This window comes from Orycteropus afer, unplaced genomic scaffold (assembly GCF_000298275.1).
Source record: "Orycteropus afer afer isolate SDZICR_OR568_19922 unplaced genomic scaffold, OryAfe1.0 scaffold00010, whole genome shotgun sequence".
In the NCBI taxonomy this organism is placed as follows: domain Eukaryota; kingdom Metazoa; phylum Chordata; class Mammalia; order Tubulidentata; family Orycteropodidae; genus Orycteropus; species Orycteropus afer.
The window spans coordinates 18,799,073-18,825,485 of NW_006921597.1; the positions used below are offsets into that span (position 1 = coordinate 18,799,073).

The window sequence follows — 26,413 nt, forward strand, 5'->3', positions numbered from 1 at the left end:
AGACAGACCCCACCCCTGCCCATTTGCCCAGCAGCATCTTTGAAAAAAAATGGACAAAGGAGATGGGAACAAAAAATAAAAAATAAGACAAAATGCCCCCTCAGTCAAGGACATAGTTTGGGGTGGAGGGTAGAGTAGTGGAAGCTGCAGAGGAGCCCCTGGAAGTCCCCCACAACTAGGGCGTGGGGTGGGAGGTAGAACCCCAATCTGGGGTGGGGGCTAGTGGAACAATGACCCTTGGGGACTGTATGGCCTTCAACTGACCACCTGCCGACAGAGGGAACACCCCCAAGAGGGAAAGTCTAGCCTGGGACCACCCAGATGGAATGGTGGTTTCCAGGTGTGCTTTTCCTGGGACATTTCAGACACATTTTCAGCAGAATCAACAAGAAATCTGTAAAGGGGGAAAGTGGGAGTTTGGGGCTGGGGATGGGCTTGGGGAGACACAGCCTAACAAAGAAGACAGACCACCAATAGCACGTGCACTACACACAAGAGTATAGTATGTATGAATATAGATACTATATGTGCATATATATCTCTTCAATATACAATAGAACAGAACATCAGACCCAGATGGCTCCGGGCCCTGAGGGTTGCATGGGAGGTTTCCCATCAGTCCTGTGCAAACAAGGATTTCTGAGTCTTGCCCAGCGAAAGATTCTTGCCTGGTTTCCAGAGTTTCCCTAAGCCTTTGGCTTTCTGTCTGTCTGCCTGTCTCTCTTGCGCTGGTGCCGCTTTAAGAGAGGGTGAGGACTTCAGCCTGGGCATAGTTGGACGAGAGGGCGTCTTGGCAGGTCTCTGTGTTTAAAGAGCACAGGTATGAGACACTGGGACGCACGCTTTCGGCTCAACATTGCCTTCTGGGAGGCAAGGAGTTCAGCAAAAGAAAGGGAGAAACAAAAAGTGAGATGTTAGAAGGAAGCCAGCGACTGACCCACAGACTGTGGGCTAAGGAGCAGGCCAGGAGCAGAGCTTAAAGACACAGGGAACCCAGGAGTAAGAGGTCAGAAACAGCAAGGATGGGTCAGGGAATGGGGTGAGCCCTTTCAGCACTCCTCTGCTGACCTAGCTCTTGGTCAAGCTGATTCACATGTAATATAGCTTGTCCCCGTACTTGCTCAGATAATGGACTCCAGGAACTACTACCTCTAGGTCTTCAAAGCTCCAGTGTAGTGGAGAGAAGGGGTCACAGCTCTGCAGCCTGGCATGGAGGCAGTGGGAATATGTTCCTGCCCAACCTGACCTCTCTCCCAAATAGCTCCATCTGCCATCACCACCTGGGCTATTCTTTGCCCAGGGGGCTAGTAAAGAGATCTCTGAGCCCAAGAAGGCTCCTAAGTATACTGCTATGCCATGCCTAGCTCTCTTTCTCAACCTGAAGGAACAGACGGAGCATGCAGCCTCAGGTGAAGGCTGAAGGGGAAGGTCAGGGAGGATGAAGGTACCCAGTTTTGAAGAGAAGGCCAGAAAGCATCATCTTATTGAGAACTCCAGCCCCTCAATGAGCAATTATCTGGAATGTCAGTGGTCCAGGTCTTCCCTTCTTCCACTTTCCCAGTGGGAGCATGGGTAAAAACAGGTAGTGAGGCTTCTGTCCCACCTGCAGAGCTGGCTCAATAGCTCAGGTGGGAGGTCCAGCCCCCTCAGGTCAGAGTGGAACAACTCTTGCAGCTACAAGGTTTTGTGATCACAGGGCCAGGCCTCCTGTAAAAGTGGGGTCAGCTTCAGCATCGAGACCTCACAATTTCCATCCTAGGCTGCCCAGTCATGTTAAAGAGCCTCCATTACTTTTCTAGGGAAAGGGTGTTCCCATCTTGAAGTGACCCTGTTTCTATCTCAGGAGGCCTTGTGGCCCAGTCTTAGACTATACCTTGCCAATGTGTGTTTTGGGTCTTTGAGTACAATCCTAGAGAAAAGAAAACCAGAGAAGCCTAAGGCTCTTCAGAGCTCCATTTCTGGGGACAAGCAGTTAGAGCTGTGGTCTGACTTCTTGCATAAATTTAGCAATACCCAGATAGTCATGCCCAACTCACTAGCAGAAGGGCATGGGTCTCTGGGTCTTCTAGTGAGCAACTGGGTTCCTAAAACACACTGTTAAGAATGTCTGGGAATGGTGTGAGGCAGGAGGAGAGAGAAGGCAAAGTTGTGAAGTGCTCAGGGGAGCTGGAAAGCAGATCAGCCTGTTCCAGGGAGATAGCAGCTTTAGGTTGACTTCTCCAGGGGCTTTCCAACCTCAGGGGCCTCTGAGAGTTAGGGAGGGGTCTTCCCAGGAATCTTATTCTGGAATCTGCTTATTTGACCAACGAGGGGTGGGGGACAGGGATTCTAGAGGGTGATACTATCTGGCCAGGGCAGAGAAAGCCCTCCTCTTCCAGGATGCTCTGTGAAAGGGGCCCAGGCCCATGGGGTGCATCCCTCAACTCCCATCCAGCCAGGGTTCCAAGCTGCATAGGTATCTTCCCCTCTGGTTCCACATGGGCCCTCAGAAGTGGCTTTGGCTAGAGTTGTCAGTAGTCCTAATCAACAAGGTAAGGTTAAGAACTTCTACCAGGCTTCCTTCTCTGCTCTGTAAGAAGGGACTAAGCATCTTACTGAGAAACCCAGCTCCACAGTTAGCCCTTATTGGCATTTCATCCTCAGCCTGGGATATTAGTGGCCTGGGTCTTTCCTTCCCCTACATTCCTAGTGGTAGCACAGAGAGGGCGGAAGGCTGGTGTCCCGGCGGAAGGCTGGTGTCCCAGCTGCAGAGCTGGGTCAACAGTGCAGGTAGGATGTCCAATCCCCTCCAGGCCAGTGTTTGGACAACCCCTACAGCTAATAGGTTTTGTGGTCTAGGGCCAGGCCTCCTATAAAGGTAAGGGGAAGACTTCTAACTATAGTGGTGGGTGTAGGTGCAAGTCCAGATCCAAGAAAATGTAAATTGTGCTCTCAGACTGTGGGTGTATGTGGGGATAAGCCTTCTCCCAAAGAAGGTGGTCCCACACCTGGGTGAGCCTGAGGCCATGCAGACAGCCTCCTCTTCAGGCAAAGCTTGGTGGGTGTACAGTGGGGGCTCTGTTCTTTTTCAGATCCCTGGGAAGGCCCAGAGGGGCTGAGAGGTGGCTAGGGGCAGCAAGCCTGCTTTATTCTCCTTTAACTGGATCCTGTCTCTCCCCTTAAAAAGCCAAGAGGCAAGTGTGTGGGTCTATCTCCCTAAGGTACTGGGGCTCCAGCCTGGCACCCCTATACTACATCACCCAGGGACATCTGTGCCCACCACAGGGATGCCGTGTGCATGCCCATCCCTGTAGGAGGGACTGGAGAGAAGGAGGCGGTGGGTGCCGTGGAAACTTGGGCTCCTGACAACTTGAGGGCTGCCACAGAAATAGTTGCCTCAGTTCCCTGAGCCAGAAAGGCAAGTCAGAAGAGAAAATAGCTGTGGTATCCGTGTTAAACTGGACACCTAGCTCATCATGTCCCCATCCAGTCTGGAATCCTGGTGCCAGGGTGCCCCGTGGGGGCAGGACTGGACCTGTCCTCATGAAGAAGGAGCTGGGTTCTCAGAGACAGCTATGAGGGGAGAGAGCTCCCAGCTGTCTCCACCCAGCTTCATAGGGCTTTCCTGTCCCTTAAAGGGCCTTGTCCCCTTCTGAAGGGCAGGTACATAGATGTCCCTGTATCCTCTTTTCTCAACTCTTAGGGGATACTTTGCCCTGAAAGCAAGTGGAAGGCAGGTTGGGGCATCCCAGGACTTACCTTCAACAGACCTATCTGGAAAAAACCTTCTCCTGTCTCTGCTAAGGGAGGTGTTGCAATGGGGATGCTCCCGGCATAACCTTCGCACCCCCCCCCATAAAATAATCTGTGCTTTCCTCCCCTTCACCTTTTTGGGTAGACCCCAGATTTCCAAGTCTCTTGCTGAGTCTCTGAGTGTGGTCTTGTGCTTGTCTTGCCCACCCTGGAAGGAGCAGAAATGGCCTTTACTTAGTTGTTCCCTCTACAAAGTTGCATAATCCGACTCTAAAAATTACCAGATGCACGGCTCTACTGTCAGGTCTAATTCCCATCAGGTGAAACAGGAACTGTCTTGGCTGAGGAGTTCTTCAGGTTGTGGAGGCCTGTGAGGAGGCTTGCTGGGTGCCACTGTGGGGGGAGGGGGCCGTATGTAGCTTACTGACCAGCCCTGGCAGAGCTACAGCCTTCCTGGGAGTCGTAAGGGACTGTGCAGGAGCAGGTGGGGGCAGGGTGGCTCTGTCTTTGCACTTTCCCTCAGCTGCCCCTGTCCAAGGTGTACTCCTGCTCACTCAGTGACTCACAAACCTGTTGTGCTCCTGGGCTCGTTAGGTAAATGAATACGCTTAATTATAGAAATTAGATGAGTCTCCGGTTCTGGCAGGAATATAGAGCGAAGAGGCTGGGTGGGAGCGGCAGGTGACTCAGAGGCAGGGCTGGGAGTTTGTGGGGGGCGGGAGAGGGAAGAAAAACTGTCGCGGAAGCAAAGGAAGCCGCGTGGAGAGGGATGCCGAAGCTCGGGCGGGTGCACGCAGATGGATGCCGGGCTGTCTCTGGGTGTCACCCCCTGGATCTAGGCATCTCTGAGCCTGGGCAGTGCCGCCTAGGGCTTGAGCCAGTCCTGGGACTCCAACTCTAGGGACTTCTGCCTGTACCCCAGGCCAGAGCTGGAGAGTATCAGGCCTCTTTCAGAGCAGCACTGCCCATGGACACTGCCAGTCTAAGGCACTGCTCCTCAGAGGAGTCAGGCCTCTTGCACCAGCAGACGATGCCCCGTGTGACAGACAGCCTTATTCCTTGCTGGTGTGGGATGGACAGACAGACAGACAGAGTCATTCAACTGCAGGCTCTTTGGTTGCTGGTAAAAAGCCAGGAGGAATGGAAACACATTTGCTGTGATTAAAAATACCAACAAAGGCCTGGCTTCAGCAAGGCAGACTGCCCCAGGTGCACACGTGGACCACCTTGTACAAGTCTGGCCAGCATGGTTCACTCTGGTGGGACCCTGAGAGGGAGGCAGGCGCCAGAGAGACTGGTCCTGTGTGGGCTGGCACCTATGGCTCAAGAAGGGGGTACATTGTTGGGGTAGAAGCCCTGGGAATAATCTCCCCATTGCTCTTGAGTTCAGGGCTGAACATTTTGGGGGGCTTGATGCTGCGAAGAGGCTTAGGGAACTGAATCCTCCTCCATCCTCACCGGCTCCCTCCACCCAAGTCTGTGGGCAGTGCTGAGCCCAAGGAGGAATGAGCGATGGAAGGCAGGATGGGGAGGGCATGTGAATGCTTGTGTGTGAGTTTGTGCCCAGGAAGGCAAGGAAAGGGAGGATGCAGCTAGGGGGCAGAGTGTCCAGGTGGTGGGCTGGTAAGGGGGTGGAAGGGGTGGGAGAGCAGGAGCTTTCTCGGAGGATAGGGCGAGCTGTATCGCGACGCCAGCGGAGACAGCCCCAGACTGGTTCCAGCTGCACCGGCTATGTTGTTTAGACTCCGGGACTTTTCACAGCCTTGGTGAAGAAAAGGCACATGGGTCAGAGGGCCAGAGTGGGTCCAAAGGATCTGTGCTCCAGGGGACCCTGCAGGGTGGGCAGCCCAGGCTGGAGTGGAGGGTTCTGGCTCTCCCTGGCCTCTCCTGGGGCCCAGAGAATGGACTCCAGGGCTCATATTCAGCTGGCCTTTGTCTTGTCCTTGGCCCCCAGTAAATTCCTCTCCACCTCCTCCATAGCCCAGCTGCAGGAAGATCCCACAGCCGCTAGCACCTGTCTTCCTCAACCTTATGAAGCCCTAATTAGCACCTGCCACCTTCTTCCCAGAGAATTCACTCTAAAATATGGGTGGCTACCAGCTAAGATGGGGTCTGTGCTGGTGGCTGGAGGAGGCCTTAGTCGCTCCTAGTCCTGAACACAGTCTGAGTGGAGAGAAGAGCAGCATGGGATGGTGCGGGGAAAGTTGCCGAGTGCACACTGGGAGTTTGGCGATGCTAATTGCCACACTTGCTTAGCAGGGCCTGTTTCCCAGCAACCCACCTGTTCCCTCTCGAAGGTCACTCTAATTGGCTGAGCTACATGCCTTGTTGCCAAGAAGCAATGTGGAGGCATCTTGAAAATAGAGCAGTTGGGCCCCATGGGCACTCCAGAGAGAGCTGATGGGGTGACACAGCCTCCCCTACCCCATGCATATACATGTTCTACCCCTCTTCCTTAAGTGCCACCTGTCCTCAATAACACACGGTCCCTCTGTCAACGTGTACCTTCAGAGCCTCTTCCATATCTCTACCTCCACCGAGCCCCTAATAGCACATGGAAAGCCAGGATGCTTAGCATTCAAGCTCTGTTTGCACAAGTGCCTGAGTGAGGGCTGCCGTTTGACCACATTCTAGGCCCTCCACTTAGCACATTCCAGCCAGAGTACGGCTCTGGATCTGCATGAGAGCACACGGTGGAAGCCATGCATGTTGGGGGGTGGGGGGCCGAGAGAGAAGGGTACATCAGAATCCAAGGATAGGGCAGACAGAGGCCAGGGGTTATCAGAGGAACACGGGTTAAGGTCCAAGAGGTCTGACCACACTCCACTTGCACATTTAGCTTGGGCCTCTGAGCCATCTCCTTCCAGGTGTCAGACCACTATTTCTATTTCTGCCACCCAACAAGACATATGCCCACCAGGGCAGGATACACCCATCTCAGGGCCTGGTCATGATTGGGCTGGCCTGGGGATCCCATAGGAACAGTAGTGCTGAGGGGAACATGGATGCAAAGTGCCTGGGAAGGTGCCCCAGGAGGCTGCATGGGCTAGACAGGTGAGGAAACATCCTTAGTGGGGAGAAGGGGCACCAGCTATTGCCCCAGCCTCCCTCAACCCAGTCTTGTCTGGGTCTTGGGGGATCCCATCCATCTTCAGGAAGGGCACCTAGTTGAAAGAGGACTGGTTAAGAAGTAGCCAGAGAACCCAAGGAAGAGACTTTGTTTTGAGGGGAATTGGGTTTGGCCTGGAACTAGGCAAGATGTTTATGGAAGTTAGGTCACAGGGACAGAGCTAGAAGACAAAGAGGTGAATATAAACTGGGCAGAAATCATGCCTGGTCTTAAGACCCCTGATTCTCTGCCACCATGGGCCTTCAGCCATCCTTGATGATTCTGCCAGCAATCTCTAGCTTCACTACCTAACTTCTGCCACTGGCTTGGCAATGGAATTCTCTGACAGGGAGAGAATGGACTGCTCTCTTTAAGTCCCCATATCCTATGCTGCTTCAGATGGGACCCACTCTGCCTGGCCCTCATCTGGCTCTGTCTCAAGAGGACAGTCAGATTCCAGGTTCCTGCAGAACTAGGCCAGCCTGTCCTGGGCTCCAGGACCCTGTCTTCAGGATAGGAGAACATGGGGCCTACAGAATCTCCACCATGCTGGGCTCCTCTGAAGACCTCGCACCAGTATCATCTCATCATTACAATGATGCCTGAATGTTGTTTAAATTTCCTGGGAAAGTCTTAGCTGTGTTTATAGGAGGCGTAGGGAGGGGCTGGCAGTGACTCTCTTGGGCTAGGCCTAGAAGTAGTCAGCAGCACAAACCAGAGGGAGAGAATGCCAATGAAGGTGATAAAAATGGAAGTGAAGGACGAGTACACTCCTAAGTTGGTGTCCACCAATCCTCTAGAACTCTTCCGATGGGGCATCTGGAGGGGCTGCAGAGCTGTGTGTACCTTTTTGGGATGCTGGAGGCCTTTCTAATCCAGAACGTGGGAGATCAGGGTGCCCATCCTAAAAGCAGGGGCGCATTCAAGGAAGAGGGGATGGTGGTCATGGCCTCAGGGGAGGAGGGGACTTCAAGTTCTGTGGGAGAGACTGGAGAGACTCAGCCCATAGATGGGGGCTCCCCACCTCCCCAGCCCAGGGCGCCATACCTTTCCGGACACTGCCATCGGCACAGGCATAATCCCCAGCACTGAGCAGGAAGCAGGCAGCTGCCTTCTTGTTTCTGTCTCGAGTGCCAGACCGTCGCAGGGCCCGGCGCTCTTCAGGGGTGGGGGCGGAGGCCAGGGGCTGGGTGAGGCCAGCTCCCTCCTCATCTGATAGTACTGCATTAGCATCGCCGTTCTGCTTGGAGTCTGATGGAACAGACAGAAAGGGTGGTAAGGGGCTGCCTGGGCCTTCTCATGGGGCCTCCTGGGCTTTCTCATCCCAACCTGAGGACGGACCTTGTATTGATATGGGAGGGAGTGTCACTGAGCCAGAGGCACTGTCCTGTCCTGGGGGCAGGATGCTATGCTTGGTCTGATGGCTGGCTTCCCTCCCAGCCTTGGCCTAGGGTCTTTCCTAGGGGATGGAGCCATATGTCCAGATGTCCTCCAGCAGAGACCTCCCCAAAGCTGCTTTCTGAGGACTGCCCCATGAGATTATCCCAAGGCAGGCAGCAGAAATGCTTCCTCCTTGAATCTGGCTCAGACTGACATTTGGATGAGTGTGCATTCCCTGGGAGAATGCTTGGCTTGTTGGAGGGTGGGGGGACTGCCAGGGTTGAGCCTATACAGTGGCTTCCCTGGTTCACTCTCCTTGGACAACCTGAAGGCAGTTACTCTCATTCCCCAGACATCTAGGTCAGAGTCCAATGTCTGAAGGATTTAGAGCTCTCTGCTCTCGGGGCTCACCTGTATCTGGGAGGGCGCCGTGAGGAAGAGGCTCTGATTTCTGCTGTGGGCTCTTAGTACCTGTCAGGCAGCAGCACAGGTGAAGCTGGGCCCTGGGATCTGGAGGGTGGGGGGAGAAGCTGCTCCATCTGAAGCATTGGCCAGTTAAAGTCAGGCTAAGGGCATGGCTGACATGACAGTGAAGTATACATTGATCAAGTGCATGAATTTGATATTCACATTAGGAGTCCCTCAGAGCACTGAATAGGCCTCTGAAATGCCCTGGGGCACTGGGCTAGGAGATAGATATCTAGATGGGGAAGGGGGTACTACTTTGGTGAAGGAAAGAAGAGAGCCTGATGGGGTGTTCCTCTATCAAGATCTTTGGAAGACCTAGGCCTCTTAATGACCCCAGGGAATGATGGGCACCAGCATGTATGATGGGCCTTGCCAACAGGTCATCATACTCAGGAGTGTCCTGAGTTAGGCACCTCCGCTTGAGGACTAGTCCCACTCATCCCCAGGCCTAGCTGGGAGTTCCATCCCCAGCTCCCCGATGGCCTGTATCCAAGGGCTCCTGCACCAGGAATCGCCAGCCTCCCTCTGGAGCCTCTTCCATACCTAAGATGCAAGATGCCTTTCCCACTCTCTAACCTAACTCATGTAAGGAACTCTGATGGCACAGTGGGTAAGGCATTTGAGTGTTAACCAGAAGGTCAGTGGTTCAAACCCACCAGCTTCTCAGTAAGCTGAGAAGTAAGATGAGGCAATCTATTTCCATAAAGTTTTATAGCCTTAGAAATCTTAAGAGGGGTGCTATGAGTTGGATTCAACTTGATGACAGTGGATTTGGTTTTTTCAGTTTTAACCTAACTCCACTTTTCTGTGGGTAAAGCCGGTTTCCTTTTCCCACCTTCTGGAGGTTTTCTTGGGATGACCTTTCTCAGTCTTTATAAGGACAAGATCAGACCCCCAGAACCTCCCCTTCCAGGACACAGACACCAGCTTCTCCCATCTTCTGTGCCCTCCTAACACTCTCTGGGCTACTCCCTCCTCAATTCCCTTCCATCCCATGTCAACCCCCAGCCCCAGAACTCCAATCCAGTTTGAGCTGAACAGAAGGCATCCTCCCACTGCTGTTACGTTATCACATTTATTAGGCCAAGAGACACTAGACGCCACCATTTGGGAAGAAATGATTCATGTGTTGACGCACCTTAGAAGAACAGCTGCACTGTTTTCTAGTTAACAACAGACAGTGCCTGACATTTGTAAAGGAGTTTTAACTTCTTAAAGTGCTTTCTTATCTATCACTCAGTCGGGTCTCATTACAATCTTGGGGGTAGGACACTGATAACCATTTCTATTCAACAGGTGAGTCAAATATGCCCAGAGAGGGTAAGTGACTGGCCTCTGGGCACACAGCACATTGGCCAAAATGGGATTAGAAAGCAGGGCTTCTAATCTACAGTCCCATGCATTTTTCATCACAGCCTAAATTGGGTGGCATGCTCACTTGACAGACCCTGATATTCAGGAAGCTATCAGAGAACCAGAGGATAGTGAAATTCAGCCCCGATACTTTGCCTTCATAAAGGTAGGTCTTCTATTTAGGGAAGCCCAGAGCAATAAAACACAATCCCAAATTCTAAGCGTTGAGGTTTATCTAGGGACTTCCTCAGCCACTGGAGGGGAAGCGACCTTTTAAGCCAGGTCCTAGTCTTACCTGCCCGTTTCCTCTCCACCATACCCTCTTCCCGAGCAGGGGGGCTGGTGTCACTGTAAGTGCTGTCCCGGGGTGACGTCTCTTCTGACTTGCAGTAAATGGGCGACTCAAGCTGGGGTGGTCGTGGCACGTGCTTCTTCCGTTTCTTGGGCAGTTTCTGCTTGGCCATGGCCAGGGAGTAGTACATGCCGAAGTTGTTAACAATGACTGGCACAGGCATGGCAATGGTGAGCACGCCAGCCAGCGCACACAGCGCCCCCACCAGCATGCCTGACCACGTCTTGGGGTACATGTCCCCATAGCCCAGTGTCGTCATTGTGACCACAGCCCACCAGAAGCCAATGGGGATGTTCTTGAAGTCAGTGTGGTCGTTACCCCTCGGGTCAGAGGGCCGGGCACCAATGCGCTCTGCGTAGTAGATCATGGTGGCGAAGATGAGCACGCCCAGGGCCAGGAAGATGATGAGCAACAGGAACTCATTGGTGCTGGCCCGCAGCGTGTGGCCCAGCACGCGCAGCCCCACAAAGTGACGCGTAAGCTTGAAGATACGCAGGATGCGCACAAAGCGCACCACGCGCAGGAAGCCCAGCACGTCTCGGGCTGCCTTGGACGACAGGCCGCTCAGCCCCACCTCCAGGTAGAAGGGCAAGATGGCCACAAAGTCAATGATGTTGAGCAGGTTCTTGACAAAGTCCAGCGTGTCGGGGCAGCACACGATGCGCACCAGGAACTCCAGTGTGAACCACAGCACACACACGCCCTCGATATAGGTCAGGATGGGCTCTGTCTCCACCTCCCGCCGGAAGCGAACGCTGGTGATGTTCCCCACGCGGTGGATCTCTGTCACATTTCGGTCGATGTTGAAGGCCTCATGGGTCTCCAAGCAGAAGGTGGTGATGGAGACCAGAATGAAGAAGAGTGACGTGAAGGCCACCACCTATGGGTTGGGGAGGAGTGAAGGTGGAGCTGTCAGACAGCTGTAGGCCCAGCTGGGGACAGGGTCCTCTACTTGGGAGATGGGGTGGGGCATGGGTCACCAGGAAGTCCTTTAGATGGTGAGAGGTGGAATTAAGGTACAGGGTAGAGACTGAGGGACAAAGGAGAGCTAAGGAGGCCAGGGCTAGAAGACACTGCCTGTGTTCCTCATCCTGGCCCTGCCACTCAACCAGGTAAATGGTGTACTCTGTGCCTGTCTGCTCACTATAACATGGGGATAGTACTAGTACTCACCTTGTAAGGTTATTGTAGGATTAAATGAACATCTACACAGCAAGTGCCTGGCACACTGTAAGTGCTCAATAAATGGTAGCTCTTATTGACATGACAGAGCCGAAAGGATTAAAGTGCTTGACTGCTAACTGAAAGGTTGATGGTTCAAATCTACCCAGAGCTACCTTGGAAGAGAGGCCTGGTGATCACAGGCACTGAAAACTCTGTTATTGTTAGGTGCTGTCGAGTTGTCTCCAACTCATGGAGACCCTATACACAGCAGAACAAAACACTGCCTGGTCCTGTGCCAGCCTCACGATCCTTGCTATACCTGAACCCATCACTGCAGCCATTATGTCAATCCATCTCATTGAGAGCCTACTGAAAACCCTATGGAGCTGGAATTCCTTCCACAGAGGGCCTTTATCCAATTGCTTTAAGACAATGCTTCCCAATCTTCTTCACCATCATGGTGCAAAGAAGAGTTTAGAGGCTGCTCTTGACTAGAAGCAACCAGTCTAAGTACAAATGCCCAGCCCTGCTAACAATAGGTCTGCCCACTTCCAACCCATTCATACTTTAAGGCTTCTCAAACGAAGAGGAATATAAATCACATGGAAATTTTGTTAGAATGTTATTCTGAGTCAGGAGGTCTTAAGGCAGGGACTGAAAGTCTGTGTTTCTGGTAAGCTCTCAGGTAAGGGTGTTGGGCCACACCAGGAGAAACAAGGGTTTAAGGCAATGGTTCTCAAGGTGAAGTCCTGGACTAGCAACATCAGGATCATCTGGGAACTGGTTAAAAACAGTTGCCATTGAGTTGCTTTTGACTCATGGAGATCCTTGTGTTGTCAGAGTGGAACTGGGCTCTCTAGGGTTTTCAGTATCTGGTTTATTTTTAGATCACCAGGCCTTTCTTCCAAACATCTCTGGGTGGATTCAAATCCAACCTTTCAGTTAGCAGCTGTTATGGATTGAATTGTGACCCCCAAAAGTATGTGTGAACTTGGCTAGGCCATGATCACCAGTATAGTATTATGTAATTATCCTCCATTTTGTGATTTGATGTCATTATACTATGTGTTGTAAATCCTAACCTCTATAATGTTAATGAGGCAACATTAGGAGCAGTTATGTTTAATGAGGTAGGATCAATGAGTTTAATCTACAGGATTAGGCTGTATTTTGAATTAACCTCTTTTGTGATATAAAAGATTAAACAAGTGAGCAGAGATCAGAGGGACTTAACTACCAACAAGAAAGAAGACCTGGAAGGGAATCGAGTCCTTTGGACCCAGGGTTCTTGCGCTGAGAAGCTCCTAGACTCAGGGGAAGACTGATGCCAAGACACATGGAGATCTCCAAGGAATGCTGGGCCCACTGATGTTGAAAGGAGACAAGGACTTTCCTCTAGAGCCAACAGAGAGCGCATTCTTCTGAATTTGGACTTCTAACCTCCTGAACTTGAGAAAAGAAATCTCTGTTTTGAGAAAAGAAATCTGTTTATTAAAGCCATCCACTTGAGGTATTATCTAGATGTCTGGATAACTAAGACAGCAGTCTAGCCTGTTAATTATTTTCACCACCCAGGGACTCCAACTGGTTAGACATACAAGCTCTCAGGCCCCACCCACACCTATTGAATAAGAAACGCTGGGGATGGGGTCAGTAATCTGTTTAACAAAACTTCCAAATAATTCTGATGCACCCTAAAGTTTAAAGTCCACTGCTTTAAGGGATATATACAGAGGCAGTGGGCTAGGGGAATGACTGGGCCTCTTTCAGCTGAGCCTATTATCCACAGCTCCAGGCATGACCCCACCTCAAGCCACAAGTCCCAGCCCTGTTCTCCTGCCTTTTACCCCAGGATGTCCCCAGTGATTGCCTCAGACAGTGAGGAAGTCTTTGAAGGAACGTAACACACACGATGGCAGGAAACAGGATGGTCCTCCCAGAATAACTGGCTCCCATTTCCTGGGACACTGAGCTCCAAAGGAAAATAAACTACCCCCAGAAGTTCAGAGAGTGGCAGCGGCTGATGCCAACAGCTGTGCTGGGATCGCACTAGAATGATGACAGCAGTGCTGAGCAGACGAACCGCAGGGTTTAAGTGTCCAATCATTATGAATGGAGATGAAATGCATGTGTAATAACACCAATTACACAGCCTTCATCTGTTATTCATGTGGTGCCATTCACCACTGTCAGGATACCCATTGCCAGGGTCTGGTCCCAAGCTTCATGTTATAGCCTGTCCTGCTTGGTGGTTAGGGTGGGCTTCCTCTGTGAGCAAAGCACTCAGCCCCAACAGGCAGCTGAGGGCAGTCCATGGCTCTGTGATACTCTAACAACCCCCATATCTCTCCCACCCTGACTTCTACCTGGCTGTGGCCTTGCACCATCCAACAAGGAGCCAGGCCTGCCTCTCAGAGATGCTTTCCTCACTGGAGTCTACACTGGGGGAGGGCACACCTTGCTCTTATTACTGCAAAACACCAATGGAGAATACAGAGGGACCTAGGAAAAGTAAGGAAGAAGCAGGACCTCTAGGGCTTCTGGAGCAGGAGCCAATCCGAGGAAAGAACTAGGGGAATGAGCATGTCTGTTCTGTGCTTGGCACTGTTAGGCACTCTGTGTGCATTATCTCCTTCAACCTTCCCAGTGGCCCTGTGAAGTAGGTCTCATCATCCCACTTCATAGAGGAAGTGAAAATCAGAGGTTAGGAACTTACCTAAGATCACATAGCCTGAAAGGGTGCAAAGGAGATTTGAACTCAGAACTTTCTAACTTTGGAGGGTATACCTTGTCATCATGCCACACTGTCTTCACCACCTCCCAAAATCAGTCATCACAAGAGTTGATAGCAGCTCATGGTGATCCTGCATGTGTCAGGGTAGAACTGTGCTCCACAGAGTTTTCAATGGCTGATTTTCAGAAGTAGGTCACCAGGTCTTTCTTCCAAGGAGCATTTGGGTGGACTCAAACTTCTAACCTTTCAGTTAGCAGCTAAGCACAGGCAGGGTCAATTCACAGGCCCAGGAAAGCCTTCTTTGAATTATCGATGATGCTCAGACAGCTCCCTGATGCTTGCTATTTCATCCTAAGGAATGTGTACCTTTGGCTAGGTAGGACCCCACCTCACAGTAAGACTGATCCCATTCATACTTGAGCAGGGATGGGTTGATGAGAAATGGCACTGAAGGAGGCTGGGGTAGAACAGCAGACCACAGAACACTTTCCCATCTTACAGCTTTGCCTGGAGCTTCGCCCGCCTTCTTCTGCTCCATGAAGGTAAATTACAAGTTCATTTTCTCTCTTTTGAGAAATGGGCTGCCCAGACAATACAGTCCTATATGGGCATTAGATAAATGGCTCTAGCCTGTGGGCTCTCCATGGCCACCCAGAGATAAGCTGGTTAAGGTACCTGCTGGTGGCGATAGTGGGGGTCCAGAGACCTGATACTGCCCACCTGCCCTGCCCCTCAAAGTAGAGGCAGGTGTGGGAGTTGGGGTCAAAGTTGAGGACAACATATCCCAGCTCTGCCAAGAAGCATGGGAAGCAAGAGTTTTTCTCTCCAAAGAAAAGTTAGCCAGGAGACTTGGCCCACCTGGGAGCTTGAGCACGAAGTTAATTAGTGATTTGGAAAAACAAGTTCAGGAAGAGCTGCCAAGGGGCTGTGCAGGGCACAGTGAGGAGGAGGGAGAGCCTGCTCTGCCACTCTATGAAGGGCCAAGAAGCCAGCTTAAGTGCCTTCCTCAGAGTCTACCCCTACAGGCTGGTTCTGTAGGAGGCAAAAGGGTCCTTCAGGTACGGAGGTTCAAACCACCCCTGTTGGATTCCTGCAGCATACACTCATTCTTGGTTTTTTTCAAAAAATAAAATAAACCATAGCACTGTCCACTTGTTTTCTTCTCTCCCTCTCCTCTCCCTTGCAGAAGATGAAGGCAGGTAAAGGGTAGCTGAGTGTGCCCATTTCTCAGGGGAAATGGAGGCATGAGAGGCAGAGAATTTGCTCAGGATCAAACTGCATCCAGATCTCCTGCCTCAGCTCTGAGCTCTTTCCCCTGGGCCCTCTGACCAAACTACCAGGGAGAACCCACTTCCCCTTTGACAGAACCTTAGTGGGCCTCAGTGTCCCCTGAGGTGTCTCCAGGCCTGGGCAGCAGGTACAGGGTAGCTTCAGGAAGCCCTCGCTCTGAGGAGACAGAGCCAGGTGTCTGGGCTCTGGCATATTGCTCCATATGGATCCTGAGGTTACCAGTTCCTCTTCAGGGCCCAAATTCTTCCTTTTCCCCCTAAGATATTCCCCAAGCTGACTTCGTGAGTGGCTGACCCTGCTTGCAGTTGATGCCTTTCACTAGGCCTTTCCCCTGGGGGCAAGGATACTGCTTTTTCACAGCTCCACTGACCTGGGGTCTCCCTGGACAGAAAGGGGTCTTGGGAGGAGGTGGCTGCAGCAACACCTCTCTGCTTAGAGGTCAAATCCTCAAGTTAGACTCTTTAATTCGGACCCCACCAGGCTATCCTAAGAGCTGGCAGTGGGCATCTAAGCCTCCCTCCCATGGCCATTACACCCCCGACATGAGGCTACTGGGTCTCCAGGAGCTAAGACTGAGGGGCAAAAGATAGCTAAGGAGCCCAGACTCCAGAAGACTCGGCCAGGGGTCACACTGCCTGAGTTCCTCATCCTTGACCTGCCACTCAACTGGGTAAACAGTGCACTCTGTGCCTGTTTGCTCCCTATAACATGGGGATAGTACTAGTACCCACCTTGTGGGGTTATTGTAGCATTAATAGGATTAAACGAACATCTACACAGCAAGTGCCTCACATACAATAACAAACAAACAAAAAAAAAAAACTCACTGCCGTGGAGTCAGACCCAACTCAGTGACCCCTCCTTGGGTTTCTTAGGCAGTATCACTATGGAAGTAGATTGTACAACCTTCTTTCTAAGGAGTGGCTGGTGGGTTTGAACCACCAGCCTCTGGTTAGCAGTCAAATGACAGAGCCCAAATGGTTAAGTGCTCAGCTGCTAACTGAAATGTTGATGGTTCAAATCCACTCAGGGGACCCCTGGAAAGAAGGCCTGGTGATCTACTTCCAAAAGATCACAGCCACTGAAAACCCTATGAGATGCAGTTCTACTCTGACACACATGGGGTCACCATGATTTGGAATTATCTCAATAGCAACTGTTAACTACTGTTACGGTACTGATACGGTATCACTGAGGAGGTGCGAGGAGCCCCTGTGGACCTCTGTGTGCTCCTTCTGAAGGCGAGTTGGATCTGGAGTCAAGAATATCACAGAATCTTTGCTTTTTAGAATTGAAAAACGCTTGGGAGGTCATCCAGCTCAACTCCCTTTTTGCTGTTTTACAGAAGAAACCGAGGCTCAGAGAGAAGTGACTTGCCCTTCTCTTAAGGCTGAGCTGTGAGGGCCAAAGCTGTCAGTTTTCCACTGCACGAGGACACGCATCATGGATTCTGCCGAAAGTCAAAACTGCCCAAGCAGAAAACTGCTCATGTGAACTGGCTCTGCTGGTAGCAGCTCCTCTCCTGCCTACTGGGGGGATGCAGAAGGATCACTTCTGTGCAGGAGCGAGTCTCTTCTCACCTCCTGCTCCCCCAGGCCCCTCAGACACACGCTGCTGGCTGTGTCCCATTGGGCTCTGGCTTTTTGGCTACAAAAGAGTACTTGTTGAACAAAAAAAAAAAGTCTGGCCTAATTTCAAGGTTTGAGAGCCTTTCTAGAAGAAAGTCTTACAGTAGCTGATCCACCCATCCCTAAAGGCCAAGATGTTTTAACTGCTGGACCAGTCCTGTTACCAGCCTCCTCCACCAACCCCACCTAGGTTTTTGGTGAAAGTGTGGGTTTAAGTCAGGCTCTGCTACTTACTGCCTGTGAGACTTTGGGTGGGTTACTTAACCTCTCTGAGCCTTAGGATGTCTATTTGTAAATGGAAAACTGAGCACCTAGTATGTGCTAGACACTATTCTGGGTGCTGGGGTAGAACAGGAAACTAACAGACCAACATCCTTGGCCCTTGACTGTTAGATGTTAATGGGTGTGTGCACAGGGTGAGGCAATGAACAAATAACAAATTATATAGTATGACAGATGATATAAGCATTAGGGAGAAAAATAAAGAGGAAAGAAAATGAGGAGTGCACGGGCAGGGGAGCTATTTCAAATAGGATGGTCATGCAAGGCCTCAGTGATGAAATAGCATCTGAGCAGAAACTGAAGGCAGTGAGCTGTGTGAGGATCCAGAAGCGTGCGAGAGGCAGAGGAAACAAAGAGTGCAAAGGCCCTGAGAGCAGAGCATACTTGGTGTATTTGTAGGTTTGTTTTGAGGATTCAATGAAATCTTATTTGTAAGACTTAGCACAGAGCCTGTAGTGACTCAAGAATCTGGCACAGGCTGGGCTATGGGGAGAGGTGATAGACACCAGTCATTGGGAACTGACTTTTCAATGAGAGGAGTTAAGTTGGGGTGGGGGAGCAAGAGTAAGAAGGGCTAGGAAGACAGATGGACAGATAAACATAAGGAGACTCAGACATAAAAACCCAACCTATATTAAGGATGCCGTGTAGGAGAAAGGAAAATCGAGAGCACAGCCAAAGATACTTGCAGAGGAAGATCCGTGGGGATGGGGTAAGCCTTCCAGGGAAGCAAGATCCTAGTGCCCAGGCAGTGCTGAAAAGGGAGTGGGGCAGCCATGGGGGAGAAGAGCCAGGAAAGGTGAGAGATTCTGCCAGGCAAGGCATTTCTGAACTGTTCCTGGGCTCCCGGATGACAGCCTGCACTAGCAGGCCCAGATGCCAGCTGAGGGATCCCCTCCTATGCCCCCCTCAGAGCAGAACCTGCCCCTGCCCCCTCCCACCCTGAGCCAGGACCCAGAGCCAGTTCCTAACTCTGTCCATCTACCAGGAGCTTCTCAAAGCTGCTGGGCTGCCCAAAGCAGATAGGTCTCAGCCCCAGAAGGAATTCAGTCCAGTCAAAATCACTGGCCATGAACCTACAACTATCCCGCCAGATGCAATTCCTGGTTATTGCCTAGCCATGATCCACGTGGTCCCATCTCTACTCAGGCTGGTACCCTGGCCAAAAAATTCCCCTCTTTTCCTCACTTGGCATGGCTTAGCACTACCCACATTGAAAGTTTATTTATTTTTTTATATATTTATCTATAACCTTTCTCCTTCCCAAAATTACTTAAGGAAGCTAAGTCATTATCATTCTGTCAGGCCCACCCAGCTCAACCTCTATTTCCTTGCTGAAGCCTCCCTAACCCATCACCAACAAGTCGATTGTGACTCATAACAACCTTAGAAGACAGAGTAGAACTGGCCCATAGGGTTTCTAAGGCTGTAAATATATTTATTTTTTCCTATTTTATTTATATTACTTTTCTGGTGTTAAGCTGTAAATCTTTATGGAAGCAGATTGCTACATCCTCCTCTAGTGGAGCGGCTGGTGGGTTTGAACCCCTGACCTTTAGGTTAGCAGCTGAACACTTAATCAATAACCTACCAAGGCTCCTTATACACTTTCCCAAGCCCTATCCCACAAAGAGCTGGGATTTATTGCTTCCTCTTCTCACTTCCTATTGAACTTTATTTATTTATTTTTAAACAATTGCTGTGGCTCCTCTCAGGACGCAGCTTATATTATTGTCACCATTTCTTGTTATCTTATTTCCCCAATCACCACCTACTACACCTGACTTGCTCTCTCTTACTCTTTGTATTTCTAGAAAGCAGCATGGTGCCTGGTACAAAGTACTCAATACACATTTACAGTACTGCAGAATGCCTGCTCCTTCACCCAATCCTGGGGAGCACACCACAGGGAAAGATTGTTAGCCCCACTGACTAGGGTTAGAGGTGACAAAAGTGCACCCAGGAATACTCCTGGGTATCGGGCCTTCAGAGGCAATGGTGGTTCAAAGGTAGAATCCTCTCTTTCCATGCGGGAGACCCAGGTTTGATTTCTGTCGATGAAGACATGTTGCTTCATGTTGCATGTTGCTATGATACAGAGCAATTTTCAGTGGAGCTTCCAGACTACCACAGACTAGGAAGAAAGGCCTGGTGATCTACTTCCTAAAACTGGCCAACAAAAACCCTATGGATCACAATGGTCTGATCTCATTGTGCACAGGATGCCCATGAGTCGAGGGGAAACTCAATGGGAACTAACAACAACAACTTGGGTCTCAGCTGCTTTCCAGTGTGTTCCAAGCCTACTGCCTGACTGGAGCCCCTGTAAGGGACTGGACAATCATCCCCCAAAAACCCACTGCCATCAAGTTGGATCTGACTCATAGCGACCCCACCTTGGGTTTCTGAGGTGGTATCACTATAGAAGTAGATTGCCCAACCTTCCTTCTGAGGAGTGTGCCTGGTGGGTTTGTACCACCAGCCTTCTGGTTAGCAGTCAAATGCCTTAGGCACTACACCACCAGAACTCCCAATCACCCCCCAGCCTAAGGAAAACGTCAGCAGGGAGCAGCTGAGCCAGAGGTCATGGCAGGCTGGCTATGCCCAGAGAACAAGGATGGCACAAGTGCCCTGGTGGCCAGTATCCCAGGCCAACTCTGTCCACGGGCAGAAGTGACAGGCCCAGGGCTTCCCCACTCCCAAAGCCCATCTGCCTGCTCTTCCTCTCACTATCCAAAATAGCCCAAGTTTATTTTATTCTCCCCCCACTCCACACCCCACCTCAAACGATGACAAACAGAAACACCTCATCATCCAGAGACAAGATGTTCAGAGACAAATGTTGGTCTGTTCCAGAAGGAGAGAAGAAAACACAAAACAACCCCAGGAGGAAACTAGGAGGTTGCCTCAGGGCAGGGTCTGCAGGTGGCCTGCAGCCCTCAGCCTGATTCCCCTCCGCTCCTCAGAAAGGAGGCAGAGAGGCTGCCCTGGGGCATCCCACCATCCTGGGGGGCTGGGCAGGCCAGGGATGCCCAGCCTCTTTAGGTTCCAGCTCACTCTAGCCTAGATGGCCCAGGATAGGTGAGCGCTGGCCTTCACTCAGAGGCCAGATAAGGCCACAACCGGCTTGTCCCTGATGCTCTGCAAGTCCCAGGCAATGTTAGGAACAGAGAAGCCAGGACAGGGTCCTTCAGAAGGTGGCGGACATGAACGAAGCTTGAAATTTCTTTCCTAGAAGGCCTGGGTTCATTCCTCTGTTTGTATCAGTGGAAACCAGGCCTCCTCTCCTAATCAAGGCTCCTTTTCTTTTTTCCTAAGAAAGTACCACCATGGGAAAAAAAAAAGAGAAAGGAAGAATTCATACTTGAGCAAGTCTAGGGAGTAGGGAGACCTGAGCTTAAGTCTATATAGGTAAGAAATAAAGGAAGGGCTGGAAGGAGAGTAGATAAGGAAGAGAACCATCTCCATTCATCCCTCACCCTCTCTGCTGAGAGGTGCCCTCTCAAAGCCAGAAGCTCGCTCCAAGCAGAAGGTACAGGAGGCAGCTGAGGCAAAGACCTGGATTTGAATCCTACTCTACCATTAGCTGTATGACCTTGAGCAAGCCCTGCTGAGCCTCAGTCTCTTTCTCTGTAAATCAAGGTTATTAATTGCTGGCTCACATGGGCCAAATGAGATATTAGAAGAAGGCACAGGTCATGGCACCTGCCACATTGTGAGTGATCAATAGATGTTCAAACCTGCACTCCTGGAGCAGTGGGGATCCTATGGGCGACTTCCTGGAGGGAAACATCATGGGAAAATTCAATCCAGGAACTGACTTCAAAAAAACCACTGCCATGGAGTCGATTTTGACACACAGTGACCCTATAGGACAGGGCAGAAGTACTGCTCCGTAGGGTTTCCAAGGCTGTAAATCTTTACAGAAGCAGACTACCTCATCTTCTGAGGAGCAGCTTGTGGGTTTGACTGACCTTTTAGTTAGCGGCCAAATGCTTTAACCATTCCGTGAGCAGAGTTCCTTTTAAGAACTGATTTAGCAGGACCTATTATAACCTGTAATAGGTCCACTAACTGAGTTAAAGCCAGTCCAGCCCAAGGCCTCTGGAGACTGGGGCAAGGGAGGGTGTCCCAGGTATACCAGGCCTTCTTGTCTGTCCCCAGCCAAGGAGCAAGGCATCATTTTATAGTTGTAGACACTGGCCAAACTCTGTTTGTGATGAGGCTTTCATACTGCCTGGGACAGTGGGCAGCGGGGGACAGGACTAACATGCCCCTCGTGCCTGCTCCCTTCCAGGTCAGGCCGCGGCAACAGAACCACAGCAGCAGCTACCCATGGGCCAACCACAGTGATGGGAGCAGGGTAAGCACCCCAGGCCAGGAGCCTGACTTAACAGGAATGGCTCTGGCTCCGAAGGCCAGGCCGGTAGCTAGGCAACAGGCTCCCATAATCAGCTCAGTTCCCTTTCCGTTTGTGTCTGTTTTGCTCCTGTCATACCACGCTACTCAAATGACCAGGCTGCTGTGTGAGAAGACACCTCGGCCGAGCACTAGCCACTGCCCTTATTCGCCCTCAGCGAGCATCCCCAGCCCCACCAATACACAGCATGGCTGCTCTCAGCAGCAGGCCCCTTCCAGGCAGTCAGCAGCTGAGGGAGGAGCTCATGGGAGGAAGGTTGCACACACACACCTAGGGGAACAGGGCTGGGGTAGGGAAAAGTAGTGGTATTGGCTTAGAGTAAGTGGAAGCGGGAGGGCTCTGCCCCAGGACCCCCTGCACAGCACTGTACCCTCAGGCCTAGAGGGCTAATGGAATAAGTTCCCTTTGGATGTCCCCATCTGCCCCTGGCTTTCCCGATGTCATCCATAGGAGGAACAGAACTTCAGAACACCTCCCAGGCCAGACTAAGAAATGAGCCACCTCTCCACTTCACAAACAACCTAGTTCAGAGGAAAGAATGTTTTGTAATCAGAAGATTAAGAGCTTGGGAGTCAGGGAGCCCTGGCTTTGATTCACAGCCCAGCCACTATCTAGCTGTGTGATCTAGGCAAGTTGTTTATCCTTGCATAGCCTCAGTTTCCTAATCTCTTGAATGGGGCTAATACCTCCCTTATAAGCTTAATGAGGATAATACCCCCCTCTTAACTTTCCTGGGAGGCTTAGAGATTAATGTAAATTACACAGCAAAGTATCTGTAATGGGCGTGCTCAATGAATAGCAGCTATTATTTATTACTTTTTAAAAATGATGTACTCCCACCATGTGTCCCACGAACAGCTGGAGGGCTTGCATTTACCTATGTTCCTTAGCAGTGGGCACATGCTCTTTTGGCATGTGTGCCAGCCAAGACTCCACTAAGCTATTCACATCAGTATTAAGGGCCAGAAGGTTGGAAATTAGGAGTGGTTTGCTGACCCTGCTACTACTAGTTGAATGTCTCTAGCAAGACACTAAACTCCTCTGAATCTTGGTTTCCTCACGGCTTAATGGAAAGAATTAATCCTGCTTTGCCCCAAACTTCAGGAGCTCTGGTTGCACAGTGGTTAAAGCATTCAGCTGCTAACCAAAAGGTCAGTGGTTTGAACCTACCAGCCAATTTGTGGGGGAAAGATAAGGTAATCTGCTTCCTTAAAGATTTACAGCCTTGGAAATCCTATGGAGAAGTTCTACCCTGTCCTATAGGGTCACTATGAGTTGGTATTGACTAGATGGCAGTGGATTTGGTTTTAGGTTTTGCCCCAAACTTTAAACCTCAACTGGAATGCCCTGGCTGATGTGATTCCATGTCAAAAAGGGAAAATATTTTGGGTTCCACAACTGTTGAGGACTCGGCTCCTAACTGAAAGGCTGGCAATTTAAACCTACTCCAATGGCTCTGTAAGAGAAAGAGCTGGAGATCTGTTTCAGTAAAGATTGCAACCAAGACAACTTTATTGGACAGGTCTATTCTGTCACATGGGGTGACCATGAGCAAAAAAAAAAGTCAACTTAACAGCACCTAATAACAAAAACAACATCTTGGGCTCCTTGAGGGCTCCAAGAGCCAGACCAAGCTCTGAGCTTACTCATAGAGCCCCCTGGGTGGGCCACTCTGCTGTGAATTGAGGAGGAAAAAAAAAAAAGACAAAACAAAACTGATTGATGGTACAGTCCCCTGGAATCCCAAAGGAAAGGACCCAAGCAGGTGGAAAGCCCCCAGGGATGCCAGAAGACTCAGAAAGAGGGTCTGGCTCTCCTAGCCACCTCATCTCATTTCTACCTCTCTGGCTTGTCCCCTTTCTCCATCTCTACCAAGCTAAATATGCCTCCTCCTACTACTTGCTTTCAAAGAGTCTGGATTATCTCTGGATTATGTGCTTGTCTTTCTCCACTGGTAACAGCCAGCCAAGAGCTGACACTAGCAGGTTAGTTTACTGCTTGTGAAGCCCATGGCGCTCACAGCAGGCCCAAGCCAGGGGCATTACTATGCCTTTACCTTCTGAGCTGTAAGGAAAGAAATGAAGGCAGCTGACCCTGACTTTGTACTCAGTCCTGAATTAGGTCCCTGCCTTCCAGTGGCTGCTTTTCAGTGCCTGCAGCCCCAGCCTGGAATGTACAGCCCCTGACACTTCCCTTCTCTTCCAAGGCAGGAGACATCTGCCTTGGTCAAGTATGTATGGCACCTTGGCTCCACCTTGTAGCCCCATCTCCCAAACTCCTCACCTCCCCTGGGTGGGGAAGTGAACTTCTCCTTCCATGAGTGGGTAGAGGCTCAGCACAGGTGCTGAGGAAGGTGGCAAGGATCTGAGACTCATTAACATGACAACCTGGGATGCCAGAGGTGACAACCAGCAGGAAGCAGTCCAGATCCAACAAATCATGTTGCTTTTTCCTGTGTCCCAGACAGACCCCAGCCAGGCCTGAGGATGCTGGCCATAAGATCAGACCCCAACCCCCAGGGCCTTCTTTTTAAAGAATTTAAAGCCATGAGAAGGAATCCAGTGGACAGCAACTGTTTTTTTTTGTTTTGTTTTGTTTCATTTTGTTTTTGGTGAAGCCATCCTTTAGGGGTTGGTTTGTTTGTTTCAAGCTGCCCAATTGTAACGGGAGAGTGTCTTTCCCACTTCCTCCTTACCTGTAAAGGGATTAAAGTGGTATAGCAGTTAAGGCATTTGGCTACTAATTAAAGGTCTGTGGTTTGAACCCACCCAGCCACTCCACAGAAGAAAGATGAAGCGATCTGCTTCTGTAAAGATTTACAGCCTTGGAAGCACAATGGGGCGTCACTATGAGTTGGAATCGATGGTTTTGAGATTGGTTTTTTTTTGAGAGGGTGTTTGGTGGGAAGGGACGAGGTGTTGCCTAAATCAATCTGTTCCCCCAGCCCCATATACCCATTTCAAGTAACCTGAACCACGGCTTTCTGGGAAATCAATTTGTGCTGCAGCAGTAAAAAAAGAAGTGGCAGCCTGTGACTTGTCACTAGCTGTAGAAGCTTGAAGAACCCAGAACACTAGACCCTTCTTGTCTCTCTCCTCACTCCAGCTGAAGCCAGGTCATGCCAGGGGCACTGCCTGCCAGGTGTGTCCTTGAGGATATGGCATCGGGCAAGCATCTTGACTTACCAGTCTGACCCTGTCAGAAAGGCCTCTCCTAAACCTGGACGGGAGGCCTGAGTTCTGGTCCCAGCTCTGCCTCTTACGAACTGAAGATGCTGAAAGCCTGTGTCCCCTCCTTTAAAACTGATGGTTCCTAGTACACTGAGCTGCTCCTAAGATTGAAATGAGGTGGCATGCATGGAAGCACTGAGCCTGCCACACAGAAGGCACTAAACATACTCTAGTTTTCTTCTCTAAACCCTGTTTGACTTGAGCAGAAGGCCTAATTCCAGCTCCCCAAAACTGGACCTGTGGAGGAGTGGAGGACAGCTGGAGATGGGTGGCTTGTGCAGACCAGAGGAGACCAGATAAGTGGGTGGAAGAGCTGAGCTGAGGGCACCCCACTCTCTGGGAGGGGATGCCGCAAAGCAGACAGCTGGGATTAGATCCAAGTAGTAAGTGAAGTGTGTGCCATCTCCTGAGGAAGCGTGCTGGGAGAGGGTGGGAGTGTGTAATTCCCCAGAGGGCCCAAGTAAGCCGAAGTGAACCCGGAGGTGGGGGGGAGGCGGAAATACCCGCCAGGGTAAGGTAAATCACAGTCATGGTTCCTTCTCCTTCCTGTCCCTACCCACCACCGCCATTGCCCCTAAAAGACCCGGGATCCTGCCACTCACCCTGGCCGCCCGAGAGGAGTAAGGATCCTCGAAGAGGGCCCACATGCGAGGCTGCCAGCCGCGGCAGCCCCCGGGCCCAGCACCGGGACCCGCGCCGCCCTCGTGGGGGCCCAGGCGCTGCAGGGCCAGCTCCCGCTCATCGTCGCCGGCCTCGTCGCTGGGCCCCGTGCCGCCGCCGCCTCCGTCCGGGCTCTCGAAGATGTCAAGCGCCTCCTCGGCGTCTCGGTGCTGTCGGTATGTCATCCAGCAGCAGGGCTCCACGTCGGTCTCATCGATGCCCCAAAAGGTAAGTTCCTCCTCGAAGAGCGGCCCGCACACGTCGGCTGGGCAGTGCAGCTTGCCTGTGCGGTAGTAGTTGAGCACGTAGGAGAAGACGCCTGGGTGCCGATCAAAGAAGAACTCGCAGCCCCCGCCGCCGCTGCTGCCTGCACCGCCGCCATCGGACTCGGGTCGGCCCCCGCCGTCGGGATCCGCCAGCCAAGCGAGGCGGGTGCCCGGTAGGGTGCGCAGGGTGCTGCGGTAGGTCTCATGTCGCGTGCCGCCCACGTTGATGATGATCTTCTCCGACGCCTCTCCCTTGGCCATCTCTTCCTTCAGACATGTTTTGGACGGAGGCTTGTTCCCCGACTTGCGCCCGCGGTAGGAGGAGACACACACCGAGCTGATCAT

General features: G+C 51.3%; 1 protein-coding gene across 1 annotated transcript; it reads right to left on the reverse strand.

Moving 5' to 3' along the window:
• Positions 1-5,324: 5,324 nt before the first annotated feature.
• KCNC4 (potassium voltage-gated channel subfamily C member 4) lies at positions 5,325-26,413 on the reverse strand. Its single transcript, XM_042781952.1, has 4 exons — positions 25,745-26,413; positions 10,338-11,274; positions 7,889-8,092; positions 5,325-5,494 (listed from the first exon to the last, which is right to left on the reverse strand). The coding sequence occupies exons 1-4, from the start codon at positions 26,411-26,413 to the stop codon at positions 5,325-5,327; spliced, it is 1,980 nt and encodes a 659-aa protein (XP_042637886.1).

Excerpts from the sequence above, each read along its gene's own strand:
- KCNC4 (XM_042781952.1), bottom strand. The coding sequence starts at position 26,413 with ATGATCAGCTCGGTGTGTGTCTCCTCCTACCGCGGGCGCAAGTCGGGG. Across the intron at positions 8,093-10,337 it reads GGTGGAGAGGAAACGGGCAG|ACTCCAAGCAGAACGGCGAT; the intron begins GTAAGACTAGGA and ends CTGTTCCATCAG. Across the intron at positions 5,495-7,888 it reads CGATGGCAGTGTCCGGAAAG|GCTGTGAAAAGTCCCGGAGT; the intron begins GTATGGCGCCCT and ends TTCTTCACCAAG.